The following is a 26,861-nucleotide window of genomic DNA, read 5'->3' on the forward strand; positions in this document are numbered from 1 at the left end:
ACTAAGGTGGATTGAGTTGTATGCACTGTCAGCTCTCTCATGGGCTGGATTGAAGATGACTGGGCCCTTGAGAAAGGAAATCCAGATGTTTAGTCTAAAAGAGGGTCAGTTCATTTAACTGCTGGGCTGGGCCAGAGGGGTTTGTATATCCATGGATATCTGTTTAATCAGTTGATATTTTAATTCTTCCTTTCCTAACTTTATTTGGTCAAAATGAAATTACAGGTGATTTCTTACCCTTTGATTGGCATCAGTGTTACGGCTTCCATAACCATAATCTTTTTTGTTTCAGGGCCAATTTTATTCTTTACCTACATAATCACTCTAGGTTCACTTCATTAATGAGGCAGTAAGAACAGGATGTTTATCGAATCAGAATTTGCCGTCGATACATTCAGGCACCACTCCACACCCCACCCCACTCTTGAAGAGGGAGTGATTACAGCTGATCTTGATTTCACAGAAGTTACAATAGAGAGTGGGTCACTCCCCCCCCCAAAATTAGTTTTTTATTCCACCCTGTTCCCAACAAATTTATGGAAAGTCCTACTGTATCCTTTCCTCCACGGTATTCTGTGTAACTCATGGCCTGAAGACCTTTATGGACAGTCCTTCTAGGAATGGGGATTTTCATGTGGGTCCCATTGCAAAAGGGACTATGAAGGGGAGGGGAAGGTATAACAGGGTGCCTTGGAATGCAGGTTCCTGATGGTTGCTTTGATGGATGGTGGGAGTCTTAACCTTTGTAGTCTGTACTTCCTCATCTATAAGACAAGGGGGTTGTGGGGAAGAAGGCAGGAAGAAGGACCTACTATGTGCACTGTGTTAAGTGCTTTAAAAATATTTTTTCATTTGATCCTTACAATAACCCTGGAAAGTAGATGCTGTTCTTATCCCCACTTTAGAGTTGAAGCAATTGAGGCAGACAGAGGTAAAGTGACTTGCCCATGGGTCATATACCAAATAAGTATCCAAGGTAAGATTTGAACTCAGGTCTTCCTGAATTCAGGTCTAGCACTTCATCTACTGTGCCACCTAGCTGCCTCTGTTACTTCCTCATCTGTAAAACAAAGGGGTTGGATATGATAATACCCGAGGTTCTTTCCAGCGCTGACATTCTTTGATTCTTTTCTCAGTGCCCACAGCAGAAGGGACTGTACCGTGTTTTCACAACTAGTTGTGGGGTGGGGATGAGGACAGGAATTAAGAAATGTTGTCTGAGTTCCCTGGCAGCTGAGTGTTAAATAAACCCAGTGGGAGGACACCTCCCCTTCCCATGCCACACCTTGTTCGCGAGGAAAACTCCCTTTCCTTCCGTGGGGTAACTATTGGAATGGCTTCAGCTGCTGGAGCCAATAATTCCGTTGCTACTCTGGATACAGTATTTCCTCCTCTCTCCCAGGGATTCCAGCCCTAGCGCCCGCTCAACTTAGAATCCTTGAGAAGTTTCGCCAAGTTTAGAACTCAGTGCTGAAGAATTAGCGGACCCACTTGCCAATTGCCCTTCCCTCTTTCTCATTCCTTCCTCCCGCTTCCACTGCCTCCTTCAAAATTTTTCCAACTGAAGCCAGATTCCTCTTTGGAATGTCTCTTCAGAGAAGAGCTGGGGCATCCCAGGAAAGCATTCTGGACAGAGAATCGGAAGACCCAGATCTTCTCTGGGCGTCTCTCTATGTGGCCCTGGGAGAATCCTGGCTCCTTTTTGGCCCTCAGTTTCCTCATCTGTCAAATGCATGGCATGTATTAGATGATAATTTCTATTGTGTACTAAGTTGCCATTTTTAAAGTGTTTTGCACTTTAAAAGATCAAAAGATTTTCAATTTAGGTAGGACAGGTGATTTTTTTTCTCCTTATTTTACATGTGGGGGAATTGAGGCAATGGAAGGCTGAGTTACTTCTCCCAGGTCACCTAGCTTCTAAGTTGCAAGGGTGGAGTGAGAATCCTAGGTCTTATCACCCATAGTCCAGTGTTCTTTCTGTACCAACTACTTCTATATCATAGAATCATGAATCTAGGCCAGAAAAGAATCTTTTGGTCTTTTCTTTAACCCCCTCATTTTACAGATGAGAAAATGGAGAGCCAGAGAAATTAAGTGATTGGTTAAAGTTTGCTAAAGGCTAGTAATTAGCAGAGGATTTGAACCCAGTCCTTGTGTCTCCAAATCCAGCCCACTAGTCTGCCTCTAAGATTCAGAATCCATATGTAGGCCTCTTTAGCTGGACTACTACATCCATTGAGACCTGGCCACTGGAAAATGAGCACAAGATGGAATGGTTGTGCCATGGCATTCCTGCTAGCCATCTGGCATCTTGTTGAGAGACTGCTGAAGAACTATTCTGTAGACCAGTGGTGATTTAATGGATCACATGCCCTTCCCACTCTCTGTCCATATTCCAAGGCTTTGCTACCACTTTGGGGTTTTAAGGGGCACAAGGACCCCTGCTTCTCTTCCTCTCAGCGTCTTCCTTTAAAGACCAATGCTGACCAATCACCATCCTTTCTCTCTCTCTCTCTCTCTCTCTCTCTCTCTCTCTCTCTGTCTCTCTCTCTCTCTCTCTCTCTCCTCTCTCCTCTCTTCTCTCTCTCCTTCCTTCCTCTCCCTTTCTCTCTCCCTTTCTTTTTTCTCTCTCTCTTCCTTACCCAGCAGAAAGCGCCTTCAGTAGGAGAGTCGAGAGCAAAGCACAAAACAACTTTGAAGAAACAAACAGCAGTTCTCAAAACTCAAGTGGTGAGTATAAGCCCCTAAGCAGACAGAGCTTTTCCCATTGGCCTTCCTGCTTCACCATTACCCCCTAGGGACCATGCAGTTTCCCCTAAACCCTCATGTAGCTTCGGGTCCTGGGTGCACTTGCAGCCTACAGGCACACAACAGAGCATGCTTGTCCCAAGACCACCCAGCAAGTCTCTGAGATGGGTTCCTCTGGCCCTGTCTTCTTTGCATTTCCAAGGGAAGCTTGTGAATACAGCCACATTCAAAAAGTCTGTTAGCCCCAAGAACACCAAGGGAAACTCATCCCATTATAGTGATGGGAAAAAATAACCCCACTTCTTCCATTGAGGTCAATCTCAAAGTAAGCTGGTGAAGTCAGGCCTTATCCACACAGACCAATGTGAGATGGTGGGGTAGGGGAGATAAGGCTGATCTCAGAGTCAGCCATACTAGGGTTCATGTGCCTCCTCTCTCTCACATACCCTCACACTCACACACACAGAGGCCATGGGATCCTGGGCAAGTCATGCAAACTTTTGGCATCCCTAGGGAATTTTCCAAGATGATAAGTTGTAGAACAGTTGCTGATTTTCATGGCTAGAAGTTTCTTCACTAGGAGCTCTCCACATTGAGAAAATCACAGGTTTAGACCTCCCTAACATAAACTGCAAACCCTGGCCCATCGCACTTGGGCCTTAACCATAAAATAATTTGTAAAATGTTTTAAAATGCAGAGTGCATCTCATTATCTTAATTTTTCAAAGCCCTTTCACATCTCTTAGGATTCCTTAGGCCTCATGCAGAGAAGTCGGGCAGGGTGTATCGCTTCCTATTTAGTGATGAGGAAACAAAGACCTCGATGAAGGTCACTGGTTCATAGTAGAGCCCAGACTTGGACCCTAAGGTCTCCTGACCCAGAGCCCTGACTTTTTCTACTATCCCACGTCTTCTCTTTCTCTTTCTGCCTGTTTGGATAACAGTGGTCCCAGGATGTGGGACACTAGGGAGGTACAGTTTGTCTCTGCCCATTTAGAGGTCAGTTAGAGAGGAATATGAGACAGATAATCTTGGCACTGGACTGTGGGGTACAGACAGCAGAGGTTTCTTGATCCCAGAAAAGGGAGAGATCTCTGTGGGCTGGAGTAGCCAGGAAAATCTTTAGAGAGGGACGAAGAGCTTCAGCACATCCTTGAAGGGTGGGCATGCAGCCTGGCTGCAGCAGAGGGTGCATAGTGGGGACCAGTGGGAGGTAAGGTTGGAGATGTGGGAGGGGCCACATCTTCATGCACCCCCCCCCAAAAAAAGCCTTTTGGAGTCTTTCTCCTCTAAACCTGTTTCTTATTTGCAGAAGCTGCAAGCCCCCTGATTTCCAACCCATTCCCGCTCTTACAGAGTAAGTGATGGGCATCAGAAGGTGCCCAGGCTCTTTTGGTTGATGCTAGTCATGGTTTCTCTGTCTTCTCAGTCGCAATGTTTCTCTTGGGAAGCAGTTTTCACTCTGGAATGCCTGAGAAGGGGAAGCCTGTGGAAGGTTGCGGGGAGGAAGGATGGTGTGGGCACTGTCTAAACATCTGTAGCTTGGGTTAGGAGCTCTTGAAAAACATGACCTAGTTTCCTGAACTCCAAGCCTGTCATCTGGGTTGATAGGAGGCACTTGCTTGGGCTGCAGCGGCTGGGATAGTTGGGCTGGATTGTGGAAGGGCCTGGTATTACAGGAGATGTTGCTTTTCCTCAAGTTGCCTGCGGCTCTTAAACCGAGCCTTGCTGGTGATTTACAGCAAGCTGACTTGCCGTTAAACAAACACCCCACTATATGTCCAGGACTTCGTCTGGTAGCATAGAGCCTACCAGAGACAGAGCTCCCACCCTCCCCGAGCAGATGCTTCACTTATACCTTCCATGGGCCTTACAGAGGGGTGGCTTGGGCCTTTGAGCTCCAGGGGGAGTGGTGGGACAGGAAGAAAACCAAGGACCAGGTCTAGGCCTAAATGACCAGCCATCATCCTTTTGGGAACACAGTCCTTCACTTGATTTTTACTTCCTCTGTGCCTCTGAGACCTGCAGTTTGGGTGTCTGACCTCTCCCTTTTGTTCCTTTTTTCTCCCCCACCCCACTTCTAGTCTCTCCCCATCTCCCTTCCCATCTGTCTTCTTTTCCCTTACCTCCTCTCCCTACCTCCTATAATTCAGCTAATGCTTATGAAGTACCTACTATGTGCTAGGCACTTCTCTGGGTACTGGATGATGAACAAAGATGAAAAGTGACCTACCCCCTACCCTCAAGAAGGTTATATTCTACTGAGCAAATGTAACATGTGCACAGATAAGTATAACACCAGGCAGAGTGTGATGGGGGGGGGCGAAGGAATTTGCTTTTCCCCTCTTTACCTCTTGGTCTAGTTTTTTTTTTCCTTTAGGGGGTTGGGGGCATTCTTTAGGTTGGGCTGAGAGGTGACTTGAGGGCTTACTATGCTTAGATTCCCAAACAAGAAGGCTTCTGGTCCAATCCTTTTTGGGGGAGGCTAGGGCAGCATTTGACGGGCTTTAGATGAGAAGAGAGAGCACTTTCTGAATAGAGCAGCAGAAATCAGACCTTGACTCTTACAGAGTTTATCATCTGCCAGGAACAAAAGGTATATTTTCGGGAAGTAATCACCTGTCTGTCTTAACCTTTGAGTTTTGTTGCTACCCCAGCCCTTCAGGCTTCTTGTTTCCAAATTGATCGGAGGGCTTTTGGTCAAGAATGAGATTGGTAAACTTACTCTCCCAAGTGTAATCCCCTTGGTTATCACACGGAGTTTCTTGGATATCTCTTCCATTACCGATTTCATTGTCTGGACTTCCCCATCACACCTGTTCCTTCTTTCTCTTCCCCTTTGCCATCTCTTCTCCTTTTCCTCTTTGGCAGCTCCCAGTCTTAGGACCTATAGGGTGGGCAGAATGGACCCAGGAGGAGGGAACACAGGTCCTCTGCCTCAAATTTAGGCTTTAGGTGTAGGAGTCAGTTTAACAAATGTCTGACTGCTCTATGAAAGGCCCCATGCTTGGTGTTGTGTGGAAGATGGGGAGAAGAGTAAGATACATAGTCTCTGCCATCAGGGTGTGCACGCAGTGGTAGGGGGCAAGATAAGACAATCAGCAAGTATTAATTATTTACTATGTGCCAGGCAGATGTAACAATACAAAGAAAAAATGACATAGTCCCACCCCCTAAAAGAGCTTACCTTCTATCAGGGGAAATGACGTGCACAAGTCTAAATACATTACATTCAGGCTAATTTCATGGAGGTATCACTGGAAGTTGGGTGGTGGTGGTCAGGGAAGGCTTCATAGAGGAGGAGGTGCTTGATCTGATCCCAGGATATAATACCGGCCTCTGTGTAGGAAGCACTGCAAGAGATGGGCAAGTGGAAGCAGGCGTGAGAAATAATGTCCTTCTAGGAATGCTCAAGGACAGCCTAAGAGAGAAGAGAAGCAGCCCACTACAGTGGAAAGAGCACTGGGTTCAAATCCCGCCTTGGACTGTTAACTACCTGTGTGACCTTGGGCTAGCCCCTTCATTCCCCCGGACCTCAATTTCTTCATCTGTAACGGTGGAGGGGTTTGGACTAGATGGCCTTTGAGGTTGACCGTCTTAGTCTGATCCTAAGGCAGCATTCCAACCAGGCCTGGAAGGACAGAGATTGGGTACAGGAAATAGAAGGAGATGGATGTCAGGTAGGGATGGGACAGCGTGTTCTTGGCAGATGTTACGTGGGCAGAGGTGTGGGGTGTCTTTAAGGGTGCATGCCTTGCAAGCTACAGAGGCATCTGATGACTTCTCTCAATGAAAGGATGGGTTTCCAAACAGCCAGAAGGCCTACCCTTCCCCCAAATGGCAGTCCTGCCTGTCATTTATCTCCATCAGTCAGTCCCTGAGAGAAATTTCACAGTTCTGTCAACGGTCCCGGCCCAGTGGAAGTCCCAGAGGGCTGAACCCATGGCTCTTCAGGCCTCTAAGGTGTTTGCCAAGAAGAGGCAGAGTTGAGGAGCACACGGTGCTCTTTGGTTTCGCTGCTTGCTCATGCCTTTGCATCTCCCACAGCTTAGAAATGGTTTCTGGGGTCTCCTCTGCTTTCCTTTTCTTCTTCTATCAGTTCCTTTCAGAAATGTAAACAAAGGCCTCAGTCATTCCCTGAGCTTGGTGATTTTAAAAAATTCTCCCCGTGGTGCCATGTACTCACTAAGACATAGCCAAATATGTCACTTTTAGGTTGAAAAGAAATAATCTCAGAGAGTTTATCAGTTCCCTCCTTAAAAAAAAAAAAAAAGTTGGACAAGAACGATGAATCACAAAGGAGGATGTCCCAGGACGTGTCTCTTCTCTCCTGGAGAGGTCTGGCAGGCCATAGGCACAGCAGGTGCAGGCAGGCAGCAGGACAGGGGCCTGATGGAAGCGTGCTAGCCAGGTGGAGGTGTGCTCGAGGGCAGCTTGTGCAGGGCTCTGCGCAGAGCCAGCCAGCACACAGCAGCATGTACATATGCACTGCGCAGCCTTGTGCTGATTGTAACCAGGTTGAAATGGTTTTTCCCAAACAGAACCTTACACCTGCGGCGCTTGTGGGATCCAGTTCCAGTTTTATAACAATCTCCTGGAGCACATGCAGTCCCATGCAGGTAAGCCCTGGGTGGGTAGGTGGCCGAGAGCCCGGCCTGCTCTCAACTCGCAAGGAGAGCTGAGGCCAAGGACCCAGGGTGTGTGTGCCCCCGAAGGCAGCTGGCATTTACTTGTGAGGTAGCCTGCGCTGTGGGGGGAGGGAAGGCCCACCACACATTAGAAACGCTCCCTACCAGCCTAACTGAGATTTTTATCCAAACCAAGAATAGCAGGCAGAGCACAGGCCTAGGAATTAGGAGATCAAGGTTCTGGTTCTGAGTCTCTTCCATTCACTTGCTCTATGACTTGGGCAAGTCACTTGACCCTTCTAGACCTGAGTTTTACTCATCTTATAGATGGGATAATAATACTGGCCTACCTTACCTCACAGGGCAACCATCATAATATATGTGAAAGCACTTTATGAAACAAGCTATTCAGATGGGGAGGATTATCATTAGAGCTTGTCTAATCAAGTCAGAACTTGAATTCTGGCCTCAAAGCCCCAGGTCTGGACATAGCACCACACAACCTACCTCTAATACTCCGGTCTGATCCATGACCAAATTGTGAAATCAGTGAATCTCAGAATTTAGAGTTGGAAGAAACCTTAGCATCCATCTAGTTATCCCATAAAACTGTCTCCTACAATGTAACTTGATAAATAGTCTTGCAGATTTTGCCTAAAGGTGTCCAAAGAGGAGAAGCCTCGACCTCTCTGGGTAGCTCATTTTACTTCTGGGTGCCTGGTCTGACTGATAGGGAGTTCTTCCTGACACTAAGCCTGAGTTTGCTTCTAGCCGTCGTTCCTGGCTCTGTCCCCTAAATCAAATCCTTCAGGTACTTGAAGACCACTCGCGGTTCCCCCTGCATCTTCTCCAGGCTAAACATCTCCAGTTCCTTCTGCTGTTCCTCAAGTGACATAGACTCAGGGCCCTGTACCATTCTGATTACCCTCTTCTGAATATTGGCCAGTTTATCAACGTCCTCCTAAACTGTGGCGCTCAGACCCAAACACAGTTCACCAAATGAAGTCTGACCCAGGGCAAAGGAACTCTCACCTTCTCATTCCTGGGAATCTCTTTGTCTTGTCTCTCCCTCTCCCTTCCATTTTCCTGGCCCAGGACCCTGCTTTCAGCTGGCTGTTAGCACCCTGCCATTTCTTCCTTCTCCCCCCAACACTCCTGGTAATGGATTATGATGCTACTACTCTCATAGGTAGCTTTATTTTAGTAGACACCTTTTGGAGACTGAAAAACCTTCTTCAACATCCATAGGAGTATTCTTTTAAGAGTGAAATATCAGGCAGCAGGGTGGATGAGTATTTTTTGAGTAGGCCTCCCGCCTTGTGTCTCTCATCTCACCCTGGAGGTGCCTGCTTGTGAAGTTAATCAGTCCTGCTAATAATTACATTACGTTTGGATTGGTAATGGTGGCCCTGGGCAAGTGGCCTGAATGGTTTCCTGTGCCAGAGGTTTCAGAGGCTCCAGTAATTCCACCCTCTCTTTCCTCCTGGGAAGGTTAGGGACCAGGCTACATTCTGGTGAGAGTGCCAGCCTCACACTCCCGGGGGACTTTATCGTGCATCTAATTAAGTTCACTGCTGAGAAAGGTGCAAAGGCAAGAGTGGAACTTGTCAGGAGCATATTAAATTAGAACTCTCCCCAGCTTATTCATCCTAAGAATAGTAACTACCATCATTTCATTAGTTGGATGGCCCCTGTGAGATAGATCCCTTCCTCCTCCAACAGTGTCGTTTTGGGGGGAGGATGTAGTTCTCTAAACCTCCTGATTGGTCATCTTCCCCCAGCCAGGGACCACTTAAGATTCAATTCTCCTCTCTTCAGAAGGGGCAGATGCCAAAGCCTTGTGCTGGGGGTCAGCAACCTATGACGTTTCTTTTATCCATTGCACGCTGACTGGCTGTTGCTACTTTTCCCTTCCCTCTCTGTGAGAACCTTTAAACACTCATCACTTCTTGATTCAGAGACTGCACACAGGAACGATCTTCTTGCCTCCCCTACCCCTCTGCCTTCCATGTGATCTTGGAAGCCATCATTATGTTGTTGAGTGTAGTGCACAGATGTGTAATCCCTACTACTAGGGGAGACTGAGGCTGCTGGTCTGATTGAGCTCAGGAGTTCTGAACTGCAGGAGGGCCAGAACCTATCAAGTATTCACACTAAGTCAGCCCCACTATAATGAGCTTCTGGGAGGGGGAGGCCACTAGGCTGCCTAAGAAAGGACAAAACAGATCAGTGCTTCTGTGCAGTCAGTGGTGGTGTTGGGCCTATGGGTGGCTACTGTCTGAACCCCCCTGGCGAGATAGGGACACCCAGTCTTCAAGTAAAGAAAAGAAAGAGAAAGGAAGAAAGAGAAAGAAAAGGGAGAGGGGAGGGAAGGAAAGAAAAAGAGAAAAGGAAAGAAAAAGGAAGAAGAGGAAAGGAAGAAAGAAAGAAGGAAGAGAAAGCTAGAGGGACAAAAAGAAAGGAAAGAAGGAAACCATCATTATCACGGCTCTTGAGTTTGGACTGAGTGATCACAGTAAACAGATTCAGAATATCCTAGTAGAAAAGCAAGATCTATTAAACTAGCCCTCTGAGGAACTAGAAACTTACCCCAAGTCAAAGATACTGGCCTGTGGCTATTTCCACACCAGGCTACTGGGGCAGGTTCTCTTCTGCTTCCCCTCTGCCCCCAAGCTCAGCCTACTACCCTCTTATTTTTTTGGGGGGGAGTTGCGGAAGGGAGTTGGGGTTAAGTGACTTGCCCAGGATCACACAGCTAGTAAGTATTAAGTATCTGAGGCCAGATTTGAACTCACACCCTTCTGACTCCAGGTCTGGCACTCTATCCACTGTGCCACCTCACTGCCCTAGCCCTCTGATTCTTGACTGTACATGATGGGGTTAGAAAGTCACTCTGGACCATTTGTGTTCAGGCAGGCAAGAAATGAATACCTGACTGTCTGCCCTCCAGTCCTTCATTTGGCTTAGCGAGGAAAGCAAGCCTCTGTGGACAGACCCAAACCGAGTCTGTGCAGTGGCTCTGTTTCCCTTCCTGTGGCTCATCTCTGCTTTTTTTTTCATTATGAGAAATGGACCAAGAGGCACCCAGGGATGGCCCTTCCATGGGGTTGCTGGTTCTGGGGGTTGGAAAGGTCCCCAGGCGGGTTGCTTGGAAGCCCATTCATACCCTGAGCAGTGTGGGTGAGGGTCAGTAAGCATCCTTTAGAGGCGGATGTTCAGGGTTTGGAAAATCTTTGAAGGGAGAAGAAAATGTCCCCTGGGAAGCTTTCTGCTCATTCCTTTTCATCCTTTCTACTCTTCAGCATTCTCCTTGTCTTTAACTCTTCCTCTTTTTCTTTCTCTTCTTCTTCTTCTCACTGTCCTTTTCCCTTCTTCTCGGTTTCTTTTCATGGTTTCTGCACTCTCCCTATCTCCCACCTCAGAGAATCACTATTAGTCAGTGTTAGTACTTTAGAGACCATCTGGTTCAACCTTGTCATTTTACACATGAGGAGACTGAAGTCCGGAGATGGGAAGTAATTCATCTAATGTGTCTATTACATAAGAAGCAGTGTAGCATAGTAAATAGAGCATTGGCTGTAGAACCCAGATCACAGTTCAGATCTAGCCTCTGGTGCACACTGGCTGTGTGACCCTGGCTAGGTCTCTCAGCATCTTAGGGCCTCCCAGGCAATTATACAATATGCAATATTGGTATACAATATGCAATTGCTCATCTGTATCGGTAGAGGGAGTTTTTTCACTGGAAATTCCTGTACTGATGAAATCACAGGTTACGGATCATCATTGTCTTTTTTAAACTGTGTGATGATGCTAAGTGAGTGTAGGTATATTGTGTAAGGGGTAGTGCACATTTGTGTGGAAGAGACAGGGGTCACTCCGGTCTCAGGAGATGGATATTTTTCCAGTTAAATAAATATCCAGTGGGTAGGAAGAGGAATTTGAGGTAAGTTGATCCTTTGTTGTTGTTTTTCAGTATGTCCAACTCTTTGGCACCCCATTTGGGGTTTTCTTGGCAAAGATACTGGAGTGGTTTGCTGTTTCCTTGTCCAGGTCATTTTTACAGATGAGAAAACTGAGGCAAAGAGGGTTAAGTGACTTTCCCAGCGGCACACCACTAGTAAATATCTGAGGTCAGATTTGAACTCAAATCTTCCTGACTCCAGGCCCAACATTCTGGCAACTGCACCACCTAACTGAGTCCTATTGTGGTGGCCTGGATGCTGAGTAGAGCTGCAGAGCGTTATTACTAGCCATGGTGTCGGCATGGCTATCATTTGATGTTTCTGCAGTGGAGGCTTTCCTTACAAAGTACTGGAGCAAGGGGTGGGGCAATGGGAGTCAGAGGTCATTCAGAGACCAAGAGTTATGAGAATACAGGTTCTTGGGTGTGTTGGAATTTAATTGTGGGTAGCAAGAATCAGAATATGGGTGTTCTTGCTTCTGTTCAGATGAGAAATATGTAACTGCCTTGCTCATGGGCCAGGAGCAAAGGAGAGGCTTCCAGAGGTCTCATTCCAAAGGAGTAGGTTGGACAACTGTATGGACAACTCACTGCCCCGGGCCTCAGTTTCTTCATTTGTAAATTAAGGAACTTAGACTAGATGCTCTCGAAGGTCATTTCCAGTGCTTGAAGTTCAGAAGTTTTATGATGCTAATGGCTTGAGTGCCCAAAGTAACTTCCTCGTATCTCTCAAGGACACCAGCATCTTTCTAGTCACCCAAGTTTATAATCTCAGAGTTATCCCCAACTCTTAACCATCCTCCCCTCCCTCCCCTCAGAGGTCGTATGTATTTTTCCTTCACAACATCTCTTGCTGTATCCTCCTCTCTCCACTGTCCTTCCAGTCATCATCCATCTTTACAAACCTTCCATGTTTGTAACCTCAAACTCTTCGCTTCTCCCCACTCCTACCTCTCCAGCTGGTCAGTGATCAGGTAACATCTGTTCTTCCTCCACAGTATCTTTTGTCTGTGTCCCCTGCTCTCCACCTACATAGCTGCCACCCTAGTTCAAACTATCATTACGTCTTATCTGGATCATTATGATAATAGCCTCTGAATGGTCTCTCTCTCTCTCTTTCTCTCTTCTTCATCTTTTTCTTCTCCTCTCTCTCTTTCTCCCTCCTTCCCACCTGCAAGATGTTGTCCATGTTGTTAATAAAGTATTTTACCAAAGCACGGATCTGGTGATGTCCCTCCCCTGCTCAAAAATATTCACTAGTTCTTTGTTATTTAGAGGATAAAACAGTCTTATCAGCTTGGGATTTTTCCCCATGTCCTTTATTTTTTAAATAATATTTTATTTTCTCCTAATTACATGTAAAAATAATTTTAAACATTCTTTTTTTTTTAAAGTTTTGAGTTCCAAAGTCTATCCCTCCTCTCCTTCCCTGAGATGATGAGCAATCTGATAAAGGTTATACATGTGCAATCATGTAAAAACATTTCCTTACTAGTCATTTTGTGCTAGAAAACAAGACAGAAAGAAAGATAGTTTGCTTCAGTCTGTATTCAATCAACATCGCTTCATTCTCTAGAGGCGGATAGCGCTTTTCGTCTTGAATCCTTTGGGATTGTCTTGGATCATTTTCTGGCTGAGAAGAGCCAAGCCATTCACAGTTCTCCATCGTACAATATCTCTGTTCCTGTGTACAATGTCCTAGTTCTGCTCACTTCACTTTGTATCGGTTCATGTAAGTCTTTCCAGGTTTTTCTGCAGTCTGCCTGCTCATCATTTCTTACAGAACAATAGTGTTCTATTATATTCACATACCATATCTTGTTCAGCCATTCTCCAATTGATGGACATTCCTTCTATTTCCTATTCTTTGCCACCACAGAAGATCAGCTGAGCTTTTAAATCCTTCACAGTTTAACTCCAGTCAAGTTTTTAGACTTAATTCCTATTATTCCCCTTCACATAACCAAACCACTCTTCTTCTCGTTTCCTGACCTTGGTGTTGTCTCATTGTACAGGATTCTCATCCCTTAAATGCCCTCCCTGGTCTTCTCTGTCTCTTAGAATTCCTAGCTTCCTTCGGGGGTTCGAGTCAGATGCCACCTCACGCCTGTCATGCCCCCCTGGGTTTAGGGCGCTCTTTCTCCTCAGATGATGTTGTGTTTACTTATCTGTGTACATATTGTGTTCCCCCAGGACTACATATGCTACCTATAGGAAGCGGAGTATTTATCATTTTGGCCTTTGCAGCCCCAGCACCAGCCTTGTGCCTTGCACAAAACGGACTTTGTTCGGGGGAATGGGTAAAGTTAGAAAGAGGAAGCAACTTTGAGAAACTGACCTTTGAAAATTTTCCTTTGATATTTATGTGTGTGAAAATATGCACTAATTGGGTCAGTTAGTGAATCATTCAACTAGTATTTCCAGAGTACCTACTCTGTGCAGCAGGGGGTTGTGCTAGAATCAGGGGCGGGGGGAAGCCTGTGTCCTCAGGGCCACATGTGGCCCTCTAGGTCCTCAAGTGTGGCCCTTTGACTGAATCCAAACTTCATAGAACAAATCCTTTTATTAAATCTAGCAGCTAGATTCTGGATGGTGAGAGTGGGGGTGGTTCCAAAGATGAGGGAAACCTTGTCTCTGCTTACAATCTAGTAGGAAAAATCAGATAGCCCTGAAAAAATCCACTAATAATGGGAAGCATCATGTGCTCAGTGTCAAATGAGGCATAGAGATAGACAGGAAGCGTTAAAGAAATTCAGAAGCAAAGGAAACCCTGGGCTGGTCAGGGAAGACTTACTGGAAGTTCACAGGAGATTTGTCTGGGAAGAGAGGCAGGGGGCCTGACTTCGATCAAAATCATGGAGACATGAAAGGCTGGTCATAAGCAGAAACCTGGAACAGAGGGTGCATGTTGGGGAACAATGAAAGAGAAACCTGGAGAAGCTGAGTAACACAAACAAGGTTGTGGAAAGCCTTGAATAGTTCTAGAGAGAGTTCAGATGTCCAGCTCTGCCCCTCTGTGAGTAACCCTATGTGACCAAGGGCAACTCAAACCACCCTCTGTGGGTCTCAGTCTCCTAATTTGTAGAATAAGGGGCTGAGACTAGATGACCTGTAAGGTTCCTAGCAGATTGCCCTAAATCTTTGAGCCCAAAGTATCTTCCCTCCAGGATTAAATAATGGGTAACTCGTTGGAATACAGGACAGTGCTGGATTTGGGGTCTGGGTGTCTTGAAATCCTACCTCAGACATTTAATAGCTGTATGTCCCCCACTAGACTGAGTTTCTTGAAAGCACAGATTGTTTTCTTGCCTTTCTCTGTATCTCTAGTACCCAGCACAATGCTTCGCACATGGTGGCAGCTTAATAAATGCTCATTGACTTGTATGAACCTGGCCAATCACTTGACCTGTCTCAGCCTTAGTTTGCTGATCAGTTAAATGGGGATGATAATTACACCAAACTCACAGGATTGTTATAAGGATCAAAGGAGATAATATGTGTAAAGCACTTTGTCATTATTATTTTAAAAAATCATTATTAGCAGTTGTGGTTCTCTTCCTGGTTGGGTTCCTCTCCTCTTGAGAATAATGAAATCCTCTGAACTCCAGGTCCTGACAGAAGAGTTGTCAGCCTTCCAGCCCTTCCTTTAGTGACTTCTGGAGGCTAAACCATAATTAGGGAAGATTATAAGTGCATCCTCATCCCCAAACAGCAACACAATGGAGAGAAGCAATTAAAATGCAGATTGGTGCCTGAGTTTCTGAGCTAGAACAGCAAAATACAAAGAGGGGAGAATTTATTCTGTAATTATACAGCACAATATACAGCTCTGACTTCCTTTAGACTGCTTTGTTCAGGTCTGGTGCTACTGTATAATGCCTTCCCGGGAATCCAGTGCACAGGAATAAAAGGGACGGCTAGGCTGAACTGGGATTAAAGGCTTGGCGCCGTTGAGTGAGTTTGAGGAGCCATGATCTGTGCAGTTCACAACCTGCCTGATAAGGAGGATCAAGCCCAAATACACAAATCTCATTAACTTGGTATTGAATCACAGAGGGTAATTCCCTCTAATAAACTACCTTCTCAGTTTCCTATCCAGAAACCTTCTGCTCTTGTCCTGCCCTCCCATGGACAGTGGCAAGTGTGTTCATGGACATGACTCATAGAGTGCCAGAGCTGGAAGGGGTACTGAGAACATAGACCGTCAGAGTTGGAAGGGATCCTGAAATCACAGCTAGAAGGCACTTCAAGGCTCTTGGGTGCAACTTTTTCATAAGGAAACTGAAGCCCGGGGAGTATAAGTGATTTGCACAAGTCACACAGGTGGTGAGATCAGAGATAAGATTTGAACCCAGGTCTTCTGACTCCAGAGCTAGGGAATTTTCTACTGTACTATGGGAAAAGATCTTAAAATATAAAATATTGAATGTCAGCTGGAAGAACTCTGAACATAGATTGATAGAGTTGGTTGGGTCTTAGGATGTAAAATATCAGCTGCAAGGGACCTTTCTTGGTACTTAAAATGTCAAAGCCTGAAGAGTCTTTGGAACATAGAATGTCAAGGCCAGAAGGGGCCTTGGAAATAGAATACCAGATATAGAAGGGCCCTTGGAACAGAGTGTTAGACCTGGGAGGACTGTTGGAACACAATTTCAGAACTGGAAGGGACCTTAGTGTTCAGAATGTTAGAGCAGGGAAGGACCTTAAGCATGATGTCAGAACTAGAAAACACCTTAGAACACAGGATGTCAGAGTTAGAAGAGAACTTAGGACACAGGATGTCAGAGCTGTTAAGGGCCCTTAGAACACAGGATGTTAGAGCTAGAAGGGGCCTTAGAACTCAGAATGTCAGAGCAGTGAGGGCCTTAGAACACAGGATGTTAGAGCTAGAAGGGTCCTTAGTACCCGGAATGTCAGAGCTGTAAGGGCCCTTAGAACACAGGATGTTGGAGCTGTAAGGGCCTTTGGAATACAACGTCAGAGCTAGAAGAGACCTTAGAACATGGGATGTCGAGTTAAAAGTGACCTTATAACACAGGATGTCAGAGTACTTAATTGAGGCCTAAAGAAGGGAAATGACTTGCTCAGGGTCACATAGTGAGTTAGTGGTAGAGCTGGAGCAAGACTGATCAGGAAAGCATTTGGAAAAAGTTGCCAAGGAGGGGCCAGCAGTCAGCTTTATAGTTTTTCTGCCAGTGGACTCTGGCTGTCACTTTAATTGTGGGGAGAACCACACACACCCATACACATAAACTTGTGGTTTAAGTCATGAAGAAGACCATCTTTCCTAATGGGGTTTTTAGAAGACTGCCTCAGTGGTGTTATCTGGCCTTGGCAGCCTGGATCCTGATGGGGGTCAGAGCTTGAAATCATCTTTCTGAACTGAGGCTCAGTCATCACCCTCTTTTGTGTCTTACAGCCGACAATGAGAATAACATCGCTTTCAACCAGCCCCGGTCGCCTCCCGCTGTTGTGGAAGAGAAGTGGAAACCGCAGCCCCAGAGAAACAGCACCAACAACAGTAAGTTGTGAGGGGGGCCTCCCTGCAGCAGGATCCTTCTGTCTGCCCCTACCTTCTACCAGCACCCTGGACAGCGCTCTAGTGCTCCGAGGGGTTCTCACAGCTGTTTTCCCTCTAGGCCCCTGGCTTTCCATAGGAGAGAAGAGAAAGCACATCCATTTGATAGATGAAGAAACCAAGGCCTGTTGAAGCCAATAGGCTTGGACCTGGACTCAGGGAGATCTGAGTTCAAATCCAGCTTCAGACATTTACTAGCTGAATGACTTTGGGCCAGTCACTTCCCCTCTGTCAGCCTCCATTTCCTCATCTGTTAAATGGGGGTCATGATAGTACCTACCTCTCAAGGTTGTTGTGAGGATCAAATGAGATAATATTTTTTAAAACACTTAGCATAGTGCCTGGCACATAGTAGGTGCTATATAAATATTAGCTATTGTTGTTGTTGTTGTCATGTTTAGGAAGAGGAAAATCAGTTTAAGTTTTCTCAGAATGATAAGCAAAATCCCAAGTGTCCTGTGCTAGGATAATCACTCTCTGCTTTGTCCCCCCTCCTTCATTTCTGTAGCTTCAGTGAGTGGTTCAGCACCCAACAGCACCATCCCAGAGAAGGAGCGGCAGAACATCGCGGAGAGGTTGTTACGCGTGATGTGCGCAGACTTGGGCACGCTGAGCGTAGTGAGCGGGAAGGAGTTCCTCAAACTGGCACAGACCCTGGTGGACAGTGGTGCCCGCTATGGCGCCTTCTCGGTCACTGAGATCCTTGGCAACTTCAACACACTGGCCTTGAAACACTTGCCTCGGATGTACAACCAGGTGAAGGTGAAGGTCACCTGTGCCCTGGGCAGCAATGCCTGCCTGGGCATCGGCGTGACCTGCCACTCTCAGAGCATCGGTCCCGATTCCTGCTACATCCTGACAGCCTACCAGGCCGAGGGCAACCACATCAAGAGCTACGTCCTGGGCATCAAGGGCGTGGACATCCGGGACAGCGGCGACTTTATCCACCACTGGGTCCAGAATGTGCTGTCGGAGTTTGTGATGTCTGAGATCAGGACGGTCTACGTGACAGACTGCAGGGTGAATTCATCTGCCTTCTCCAAGGCTGGCATGTGCCTTCGCTGCTCAGCCTGTGCCTTGAACTCCGTGGTGCAGAGCGTGTTGAACAAGCGAACGCTGCAGGCCCGCAACATGCACGAGGTTATTGAGCTGCTGAATGTCTGTGAAGACCTGGCGGGCTCCACAGGCCTCTCGAAGGAGACCTTCGGCTCCCTGGAGGAGACCTCGCCCCCGCCCTGCTGGAATTCGGTGACAGATTCTCTGCTGCTGGTGCATGAGCGCTATGAGCAGATCTGTGAGTTCTACAGCCGTGCCAAGAAGATGAACCTCATTCAGAACCTCAACAAGCACCTCCTGAGCAACCTGGCCGCCATCTTGGCCCCTGTGAAGCAGGCGGTGATCGAGCTGAGCCACGAGAGCCGGCCCACCTTGCAGCTGGTGCTGCCCACCTACGTCAAGCTGGAAAAGCTCTTCACATCCAAGGCCAATGATGCCGGGGTTGTCAGTAAGCTCTGCCACCTCTTTCTGGAGGCCCTGAAGGAGAACTTCAAGGTGCACTCGGCCCACAAGGTCGCCATGATCCTGGACCCCCAGCAGAAGCTGCGGCCCGTCCCACCCTACCAGCACGAGGAGATTATCGGCAAAGTGTGCGAGCTCATCAACGAGGTGAAGGAGTCCTGGACTGAGGAAGTGGACTTTGAGCCTTCCACCAAGAAGCCACGGGCCGCCGGTGAAGCCGCCACAGCTCAGGAAGATGACCGGTTTGAGAAAAATGAAGTTTATGATTATTTGCAGGAACCTCTCTTCCAGTCCACCCCTGACCTCTTTCAATACTGGTCTTGTGTTACCCAAAAGCATACGAAACTGGCCAAACTGGCCTTTTGGCTCCTTGCGGTGCCTGCCGTGGGGGCCAGGAGTGAGTGTGTAAATATGTGTGAGCAAGCACTTCTCATTAAAAGGAGACGACTTCTTAGTCCTGAAGACATGAACAAACTCATGTTTTTGAAGTCCAATATGCTTTAAAACTGTCTTTTAGTTTAAAAATAATAATAATAATAATAATAACTATAAAACACTGTCGCAATCAAAGAAAAGGAATTTAAGTTCTAAACACTGTGGACCTCATTATAAATACCCCTGGAAACTTAAGTGCTTTTTCTATGTGTATATACATAAGTGTGTGTGAAAACACACACGTGTGTATGTACATATGTACGCATACCATATGGATAAATACACATACATTGTGTACGTGGGTAGGTGGTTCTTTGGGTCTGTTTACACAGACAAAGAAACCGCATATGTGTGTACACATAAATGCCCCAGTGCTCATGAACACACGTCTGTGTGTACATGTTGTATTAAATGGGGTATGTGAGGAAAGATGAGTATATGTGAGAAAGGGAGTGCTTTACCAGGAAAATGCTTCTTGTCTCCATCAGGGGTTTTTTTTAAACAGACTTTCCATATTTTCAGGTGTGCAGACCAGTAGGAGGCTGACGTAAAGTCTTCAGGCAGCTGAGATCTAAAAGTGACTTGAAGTTTCTTTGATTTCTCCTCCCTTCTCCCTCCATCCCTCTCTCCTCCCCTCCCTCTCCCTTCCTCCCTTCTCCTCTCCCCTTCAGGGCTGTCTTGCCATGGATATTTGTATCTGCATTAAGTGGACAATATCTGCACTGGACTTTGCTTCTCCAATTACCTTGTATATTTTCAGGGCATTGATCAGCCGCCTTCCTAACATCTGTCACATGTTAGAAAGGCAGCTGCATTCTAGAAACACACCTATCTCTTAGATCAGGAAAGGAGACATTATGGAAACAAATAGGACTTTGTGCTTTTTTAAATATAAGATGGAGAAGAAAACTTTTCAGAAAAGTAGTTACTCTAGTTAACTGTCTCCACACCTTAGTTTTTTGAGTTTTTTTAAAAACATTTTAGTGGGTTTTAACCTTTCTTTGGTCTTTTTTTTTTGTTTTTAAAGTTTGATTTAGAACCCTCTAGGAGGCACTGAATGTCTGTAACTTATGTTTATGGTTTAAAAAAAATCTTTTCCCTTCCTCCCTCCCCTTTGCCCCTCCTCCCCAAGTCACACTGTAAACTAGCTCATCTCAGTGGTATAACCGACATCCTAACATTTTTCTTAAGCCTTCCCTGTATAGTCCAGATCTCCAAAGGATGTATTCCTTCTGAAGGCATGGGGGTGAACGGGTCGGGGTGGGGGGTTGGGGCATAATGATGCAGAGGATTCCATGATTTCACAAGCATAGCATCACATCTGGTGGAAGCATGTGGCTTAGGATATCTTCTGAATGTAAGTGAAAAGAATATACCCTCCTGGTTTGTTTTGCTTCATTTGTCTCTAGTACCAGGAATGTCTCACTGAAATACCTATAGTGCATTACACTACTCATCACATCACTGAATTGTTCTAGCTCATTAGAGGCTTGTGAGTTGATCAGAGTTCATGTCCAGTGGCATGTCAGACCCACAGCTTCCCTCCTCATCTAGCCCTTGGCCCTGCTAACCAAAACCCTCAGAGCAGGGGGTGCAAGTTGGTCAGCCCCAAGGTTCCTGATGTTTGATTCAGAATCCTCTCTGTACAAGGCAATAGGGTTGAATGCCTTGTGGGCCACTGCAGACTCCTCGCCAAAGTCCAGTTTCGCCTTCGGGAGTGTATTTAAGCTGAACCTGACTTGACGACATCATTTTTGGGGTCCTTCCCAGTTGTGAAATTTTTGTTTCCCTTCCCTACACACGGAGATTTGAGGTCTGTGGACTCAGCGACTGGCAGTGACCATCTGGGCTGATCCTACAGATGCTGGTTCTCCACTTGGTCCCCTTTTACTCACTGGATAGAGATGGGCTAGGAAGGCTCAGAACTCTGTCTTTCAAGGCTTATGTACTTTATGGTCTTTGACCTGCATATTTAAGGTAACAACGTTGAGGTGTAACCATCCTCGGGTGATCACTAATATGAGAAAAGAGTTGGGGCTGTTGGCCCTCTCAGAAGGTGACCCCACATGGTTTCTTGTATCATTTGCCTTGTTTGCAAAGACAAATTCTAACATCTTAGGTAAGGAGTGTGTCATCGGTAACTTATGCATTACCCCATTTTACCATGAGATACCTCTACAATTAAAGGCCTCATGCCATGAGGAGGGAAAGTAGAATTCCCATTTTCTTCTCATGTTTTTAATTTGCCACTAAGAAATTCTTGGATTCCCTTCTTCTAAGCACTCCATTGTGCCAGCAAGGAGGCGTGAGGTTGGTTGAAAGTTAATGAGGTCCTGAGAGCCCCAGGCCCAGATCATCACCTTTAGGGAGAGGAGGGATCACTTTGATTTGGAGCCCCTGTCACTGGAACCTCCCCTAATCCTCCCATCTAGGGTATGTCATCCAGGTGGTTGGTGGTTTCTGCATTTGAGTTGATTGTATCATTTGTTAAAAGGAGATGATGATCTGAGAGGGCGGAGTGCGAGGGATTGCTGTGTTTTTCCCTCCCAAGCTGGGTGGTCAGTTGCCCTAGTGTATCCCTTATCTGCTGCACCCAGGGAAGTGAACTTTGTGTATGATTCTTGGACACGTTTTTGGCCCCTACCACTCTGAAGCTTAGAAACTGTACTGCAGTGAAAATGTTGGTTTTGAAATTCAAAGTAATCAACCAGTCTTACCTCGTTGTTGCCTCATCCCCTGCTTTTCCCCACCAACATCCAGGGATTAGACTGGACTGAAGAAGAGTGCCCCCCTCTCATTCTTGAGATAAATTAAGTGAATTCCACTTTGTATTTTTTTTCTTCCTTGGAAAGGTTGCTGCTTCTTGTGAACTAACTGTCTTAGTCTCCAAAGGGCTGTGAAAGGGAAACAATTCATTGGTGGGGTTTGGTGAGAGTTTTTCTCTTCCTTCCTCTGCTTCCCCAGAAATTGACACTGGGAACTGGAGAGATCTTAACGGAGTCTCTTAGTTAGAGTTCTCATACAAGCCAAATGGCATTACAACAAATTGTATGGCACAGCCAAAAAATAGCCATGGCCTGGCCAATCCCCACCCCTCACCTCCCATTCCTATCTTAGTCTCAGCAATATTCAGTTGTTCCAGATTTTAACACAGCCAAAGAATTTGGACAACTCCTTCAGCATTTGGTCACTAACATGGCATTTGACCTGTCATAGGCTCTACGTAGAGTTTTGTGATCTTGGGGATTGATGAGATGTCTGTCACTTGATCATAGGGCTTGAAGGACAAGCTGTAGGGTGGAATTGTTCTCAGGTCCTCCACAGAATGGTGCCTGTGGTTTGAAATAGATAGTTCTTACAGAACCACTATATTTGCAGGACAAAAATGTTCTGTGCCTGTTTTGTTTTGTTGAGATGTGAAATACCCAGGTTTGTTACAGTGGTCCGGCATTTCCATCCCCACTCCCTTTTTCTCTCTTTCCCAACAAGGTTGCTCTAGGCACCTCTTTCCACCATCTAGGAGTTTACCACTTGTAAAGCATTTCCTGAAGCATTATCATTATCAGGTCTTCTTTGCTAAGAGACCCTCAGCTCCAGTGGGGACCCAATTTATAAGGTACAACAATGAGAGAAACCCAGGTCTCTGTGGTATTCTTCATTTCTCGTGCTCAGATTAGTTAGTGGTGAGGCAAAGAAAGCACCTAGGCTCTCAGAACAGTGACAGAAGGTCCATGGCAATTACCCACACTAGACCACTTGGCTTTTCCATCAGAGAAGAGCCAAAGGATGTCTTTTTTTGCCATCCAGCCTTTTGCTTCTGTTCTCTTTCAGAAGTACTCTGTGCCCACCTCATCCTGTTAACCATCCTCGTCAGCTGTGGGTATTACTACTCTGGCTGAGCAAGAAAGGCTGAGGTTTCTTGGTGGGGCAAGCCACTGGACACCAGTGAGAGCCAATGCCCTTCTTCTTAGCCCAGTGTTGACCCCTGCTCTCAGAGTTCTGAGACTTGTGTTGGGCACCTTTAGGAAGGAAAACGTGTAGCTACAGGGACCTTCAGCTATGAAACATAACCCCTCTTTTTGTTCTTTTTTTTTTAAACTTTTTTTTGGGGGGGTTAGGCGGTTGGGGTTAAGTGACTTGCCCAGGGTCACACAGCTCATAAGTGTCAAGTGTTTGGTCTGGGGCCGGATTTGAACCCAGGTCCTCCTGACTCCAGGGCCAGTGCTCTATTCACTGTTCCACCTAGCTGCCCCCACCCTCTTTTTGTTCTTGTGAGTTGGCATTATTCTCTTACCCTTTGATCTCGGGAGTTTTGTACCTGTTTAAGTGACTCAAAGAGCCCTTGTGGAGGGATTGGGGGAGGGGGAGGAGGGTAGGGGTGGGGTAGATAATCATTGCATCACTGTTCAGTAGCAGACACTAGCGTACAAGGTAGAAAGAAGCCATTAGATCCCAGTCTCCTGAGAAGGGGTGTTTTCCAGGAGGCAGAGAACTGGGCCCAGCCATAAACATCCCTGGGTTCCATCTCCAGGGCACAGCCTTAGGAGGAAGAAGAGTCTGATAGCACCGTCATAGCTCTGAGTCTAGAAAAGCAGGCACCTGGAGAGATACAAAAAGCACATTGTCTCTGAACCTCAGTGTACCTGACAAGCAGAGGAGACAAAAGGAGCAGTACGTGAGAAATCCTGGAGAGGGGTCAGACGTGACTATAGGCAAGTAAGAGTTGGCTCCTGCCAGTGGGAGCACCAAAGAAAGTGAGGAAAACTTGATGAGAGATACTGGTCGGTGGAAAGACGGGCTTATAAGCCATAACTCAAAGCATCTTAACTGCTCCCTGAACCCAGCTAGACAGAACCCCCCAACCCCCCCTCCCCAATATAATAATTAGGCTGTGATTTTAACATTTGTTTTTTGTTTCAAATGGCTGCTGTGTTCTCATCTCTGGGGAAATTTCAGAAGAATGAGACTTAATGGTTTGAGGAGAATCTCCTGCCTGTGTGTGAGGCCAGGAGCTGGCTGCTAGATCCCCCCCCCCCCCCCCGCCCCCCCTTGCCTGGGAATCAAAAACAAGGAGTTTTGTTTTTTTTTCCCCTGCAACCTTGACTCTCGTGGTCCCAGAGGAGCCCCAAGAGGAGCCCATGCCACCAGCATCATCCTGAATGAAACATGGGTCATTAAGAATGAGGAAGTCTAAGTTAGCTGGTCCTCTCTCCCTCTACTCAATCCCTCATCCATCACTGTGGCACTTCTTTTGCTAGGCCAGGTATGGTAAACCAATGATTTAGCATTTTTGTCCTGGAATCTCCTTCCCCCTGATTTTATTGTTTTTAGGGTTTTATTTGGGTTTGGATTTGGGGGTTTGGGGATGGTTGGGTTTTTTGTTTTGTTTTTAATTTTTTGCTTGTTGGTTTTGTTTTCAGAACTATTATTGTTGAACCCTGGGTTTAACAGGAGGAGCTTTAAGCTTGCCTTAAAGCACAGGGCTCACTCTCATACTTGCTAAAGGTGTGAAATTGTGGTCTAGACAGCTGCATGAAGATAGTTACTGTTCTTTTCCCTTGGCCATAATGAAAAACCCAAGTTGTGTTAATGCCACTTCTGTGTTATTGAAGGAGGAAGATATGATTGGTTTGCCATTGGGTATTCACATCACTGTTCAAGAGTGGGTCCCCTGCCCACTCATCCACCAGGGAACCCAACACACCCATCCAAGGGACATAGGACAGATCATGTCCTAATGGGCAACTTATTTTTTTATAACCAAAGTTCCTTAAATGGGGCATGGCCTAGCCTCGTGTTCAACCTCAGGGGTCTCAGATTCCTTTGGTGCTTTCTGAAATCCAAGCTGGTTGGTAATGAACAAGGAGAAAGACCAGCTGTACCGGGGGTTGGGGGGGAGAAGGGCAAGAAGGACAACCAGAAGGAGAGGCAAGGGACCTTTCTCCTGGACTTCCTCCCTCCACGGGAGCCAAGGGCATTCCCTAAGAGGGAAATGTAAGAGAATCGGTGCAAAGAGAAGGCTGGGGGAAACCCACTGACCCTTGGGGCGGGAAAGTCAAGGTGCAAACCCACTTGGACAAATGTCAGGAAACCCTTTTATATAACAACCCAAGTAAAACTATTTTTGGAAAAGTCTATCTTTTGTTGCTGTCACTGTTGTTGGTGTTCCTTCCCTCATAACCCATGTTGGAGTTGAATTATGAGTCATTAACATCAGGTCAAGATCATGACCAACTGTTCTCCCTCTCTCTCCCCTCCCTTCCCTCAGTAACTGTGGGTATCTATCTTCCTTTCTCTTTCTGTAGATAACAGACATTCTAGGCAATACCATAGACACACCTGAGTGTGTGTCTCTTTCTCTGTGAGTGTAAGAAACTCAAGTCATCTTTAAAAAAAAAAAAAAGAAAAAAAGAGAAAATACAAAAATAAAAAAAAACAAAAAACAAAAATATCTTTTTTAGGCCAGAGTTTTCTACAGGTATTAATGAATATTTTTCTTAATCCTTATAAGTTTTATGTGTTTAATATTTCTTAATACCGGTAGCATTAATTTATACTTTTGTAGCAACACAATATTTTTATAAACAGCCAACGCTTGGCTATGTCTTCATGAGGGGAATGCACAGGGCAGCCTGTGGGGGCCCTGTGTACCGTGTACTGTATTTAAAAAAATAAAAATAAAAGGTTACCTAATGTCACACTTGCTGTGTTAATAAACAGATAAAATTGTTTGAAGTCTCCTGTATTGTTGGTGTGGATCAAGTGACTCTTTAGAGAGCCAAATTGCACGATTGAGTTCCCAGTTCTCATTGTGATATTTAAACGCTTGGGGCCAGCTCAAGGGTTTAGGGTTTTTCTGTTTGTTTGTTGGGTTTTTGTTTTTCTTTTGGTTTATTGTGTTTGTTTCGTTTTTGTTCTCCTTAAACATTACGGTTCTGTTTTCCCTTTTTGCAGCCAAAAACGTTTAGTGCTGTTTGAAACATAGACTGATGTCAGATGGAGGGGGAGGGGGGAAAATTTTTTAGAAAGAAAAGAAAAGAAAAAAAAAGGAAATTGAGCCGTGTCAATGTTGCTGTTTTTACCAGTCTGTTGCTGTCGGAAAGTGGGGCATTTCCCATTTTCTGTTCTTTATCTGTAAGCCAAAAGCCCTTGTCCAGAATTCAGTGACCCTGCTTTGAGATGGGTCTCAAGCGTTCCTACAAGTTTCTTTTCCAGTGGCTGATGCCAGTGTGGAAAGACATACTGTAACTGTTAGAAAGGATCAGTTGCTTAATGATTTTCATGTCAGTGTTGTATTTATGGTTTTACAATAAAACAACCTTTAGGAAAATGGCTGCATTTGGTGCTGTGGTTTGTTTTTTAAATGCCAGTGATTGTGTCAGATCTGGGAGTAAATATATAGCAGAACATAGAGTCAAACCTAAGTCCTCTGACTCCAAATCCACTGTACTTTCCCCTTCCCCACACTGTACTCCCAACCCATTTCACAGATGAAGAAACTGATGTCCACAGAGGTTAAGTGACTTGCCCAAAGTAGCACAACTCAGTGGCAGAATCAGGACAAATAGATCTAAGGTACAAGGAATATGATTTCAGGAAGAATTTTCTGATAGCTGGGCCTAGTGGCATATACCTGTTAATTCCTGCTCCTAGGGAGGAGGAGGTCCTGAGCTCGTGTGAGCTGCAATGGGCTAAGCCAGTTGGGTGTCTACATGAAGATCAACATTAATATGGGGGTCCCCAAGGTGGGTGGGAGGTGGTCACCTAGGGAGAGAACAGGAAGAGGTCAAAACTGCTGAGAAAGAGTTCTAGGTATCAGAAAAGTGCTTCCTTTTTTTCCTCCCTCCTCCTCTTCTTCCCTTTTTTCCTCCCCCTCCCTCCTTTCCTTCTTTCTTTCTTTCTTTCTTTCTTTCTTTCTTTCTTTCTTTCTTTCTTTCTTTCTTTTTCTTTCTTTTTTCTTTCTTTCTCTCTTCTTCTCTCTTTCTTTCCT

General features: G+C 45.9%; 1 protein-coding gene across 6 annotated transcripts in view; it reads left to right on the top strand.

The window, feature by feature from the left end:
• ZNF618 (zinc finger protein 618) overlaps nucleotides 1–19,849 on the top strand; it is a 103,633-nt gene extending 83,784 nt beyond the window's left edge. For 2 of the 6 annotated variants that reach the window (XM_027869569.1, XM_027869573.1), the window contains 5 exons: nucleotides 2,647–2,730; nucleotides 4,061–4,105; nucleotides 7,290–7,367; nucleotides 16,760–16,861; nucleotides 17,427–19,849. In XM_027869569.1, the coding sequence (XP_027725370.1) occupies nucleotides 2,647–2,730; nucleotides 4,061–4,105; nucleotides 7,290–7,367; nucleotides 16,760–16,861; nucleotides 17,427–18,940 (1,823 nt within the window). In that variant the 3' untranslated portion in view covers nucleotides 18,941–19,849. The remainder of the gene's footprint in view (nucleotides 1–2,646; nucleotides 2,731–4,060; nucleotides 4,106–7,289; nucleotides 7,368–16,759; nucleotides 16,862–17,426) is intronic. The other 4 variants (XM_027869570.1, XM_027869574.1, XM_027869571.1 and 1 more) reach the window with 3 other exon arrangements.
• Nucleotides 19,850–26,861: the final 7,012 nt, after the last annotated feature.

This window comes from Vombatus ursinus, unplaced genomic scaffold (assembly GCF_900497805.2).
Source record: "Vombatus ursinus unplaced genomic scaffold, bare-nosed wombat genome assembly UNPS02014793.1, whole genome shotgun sequence".
Lineage (NCBI taxonomy): Eukaryota > Metazoa > Chordata > Mammalia > Diprotodontia > Vombatidae > Vombatus > Vombatus ursinus.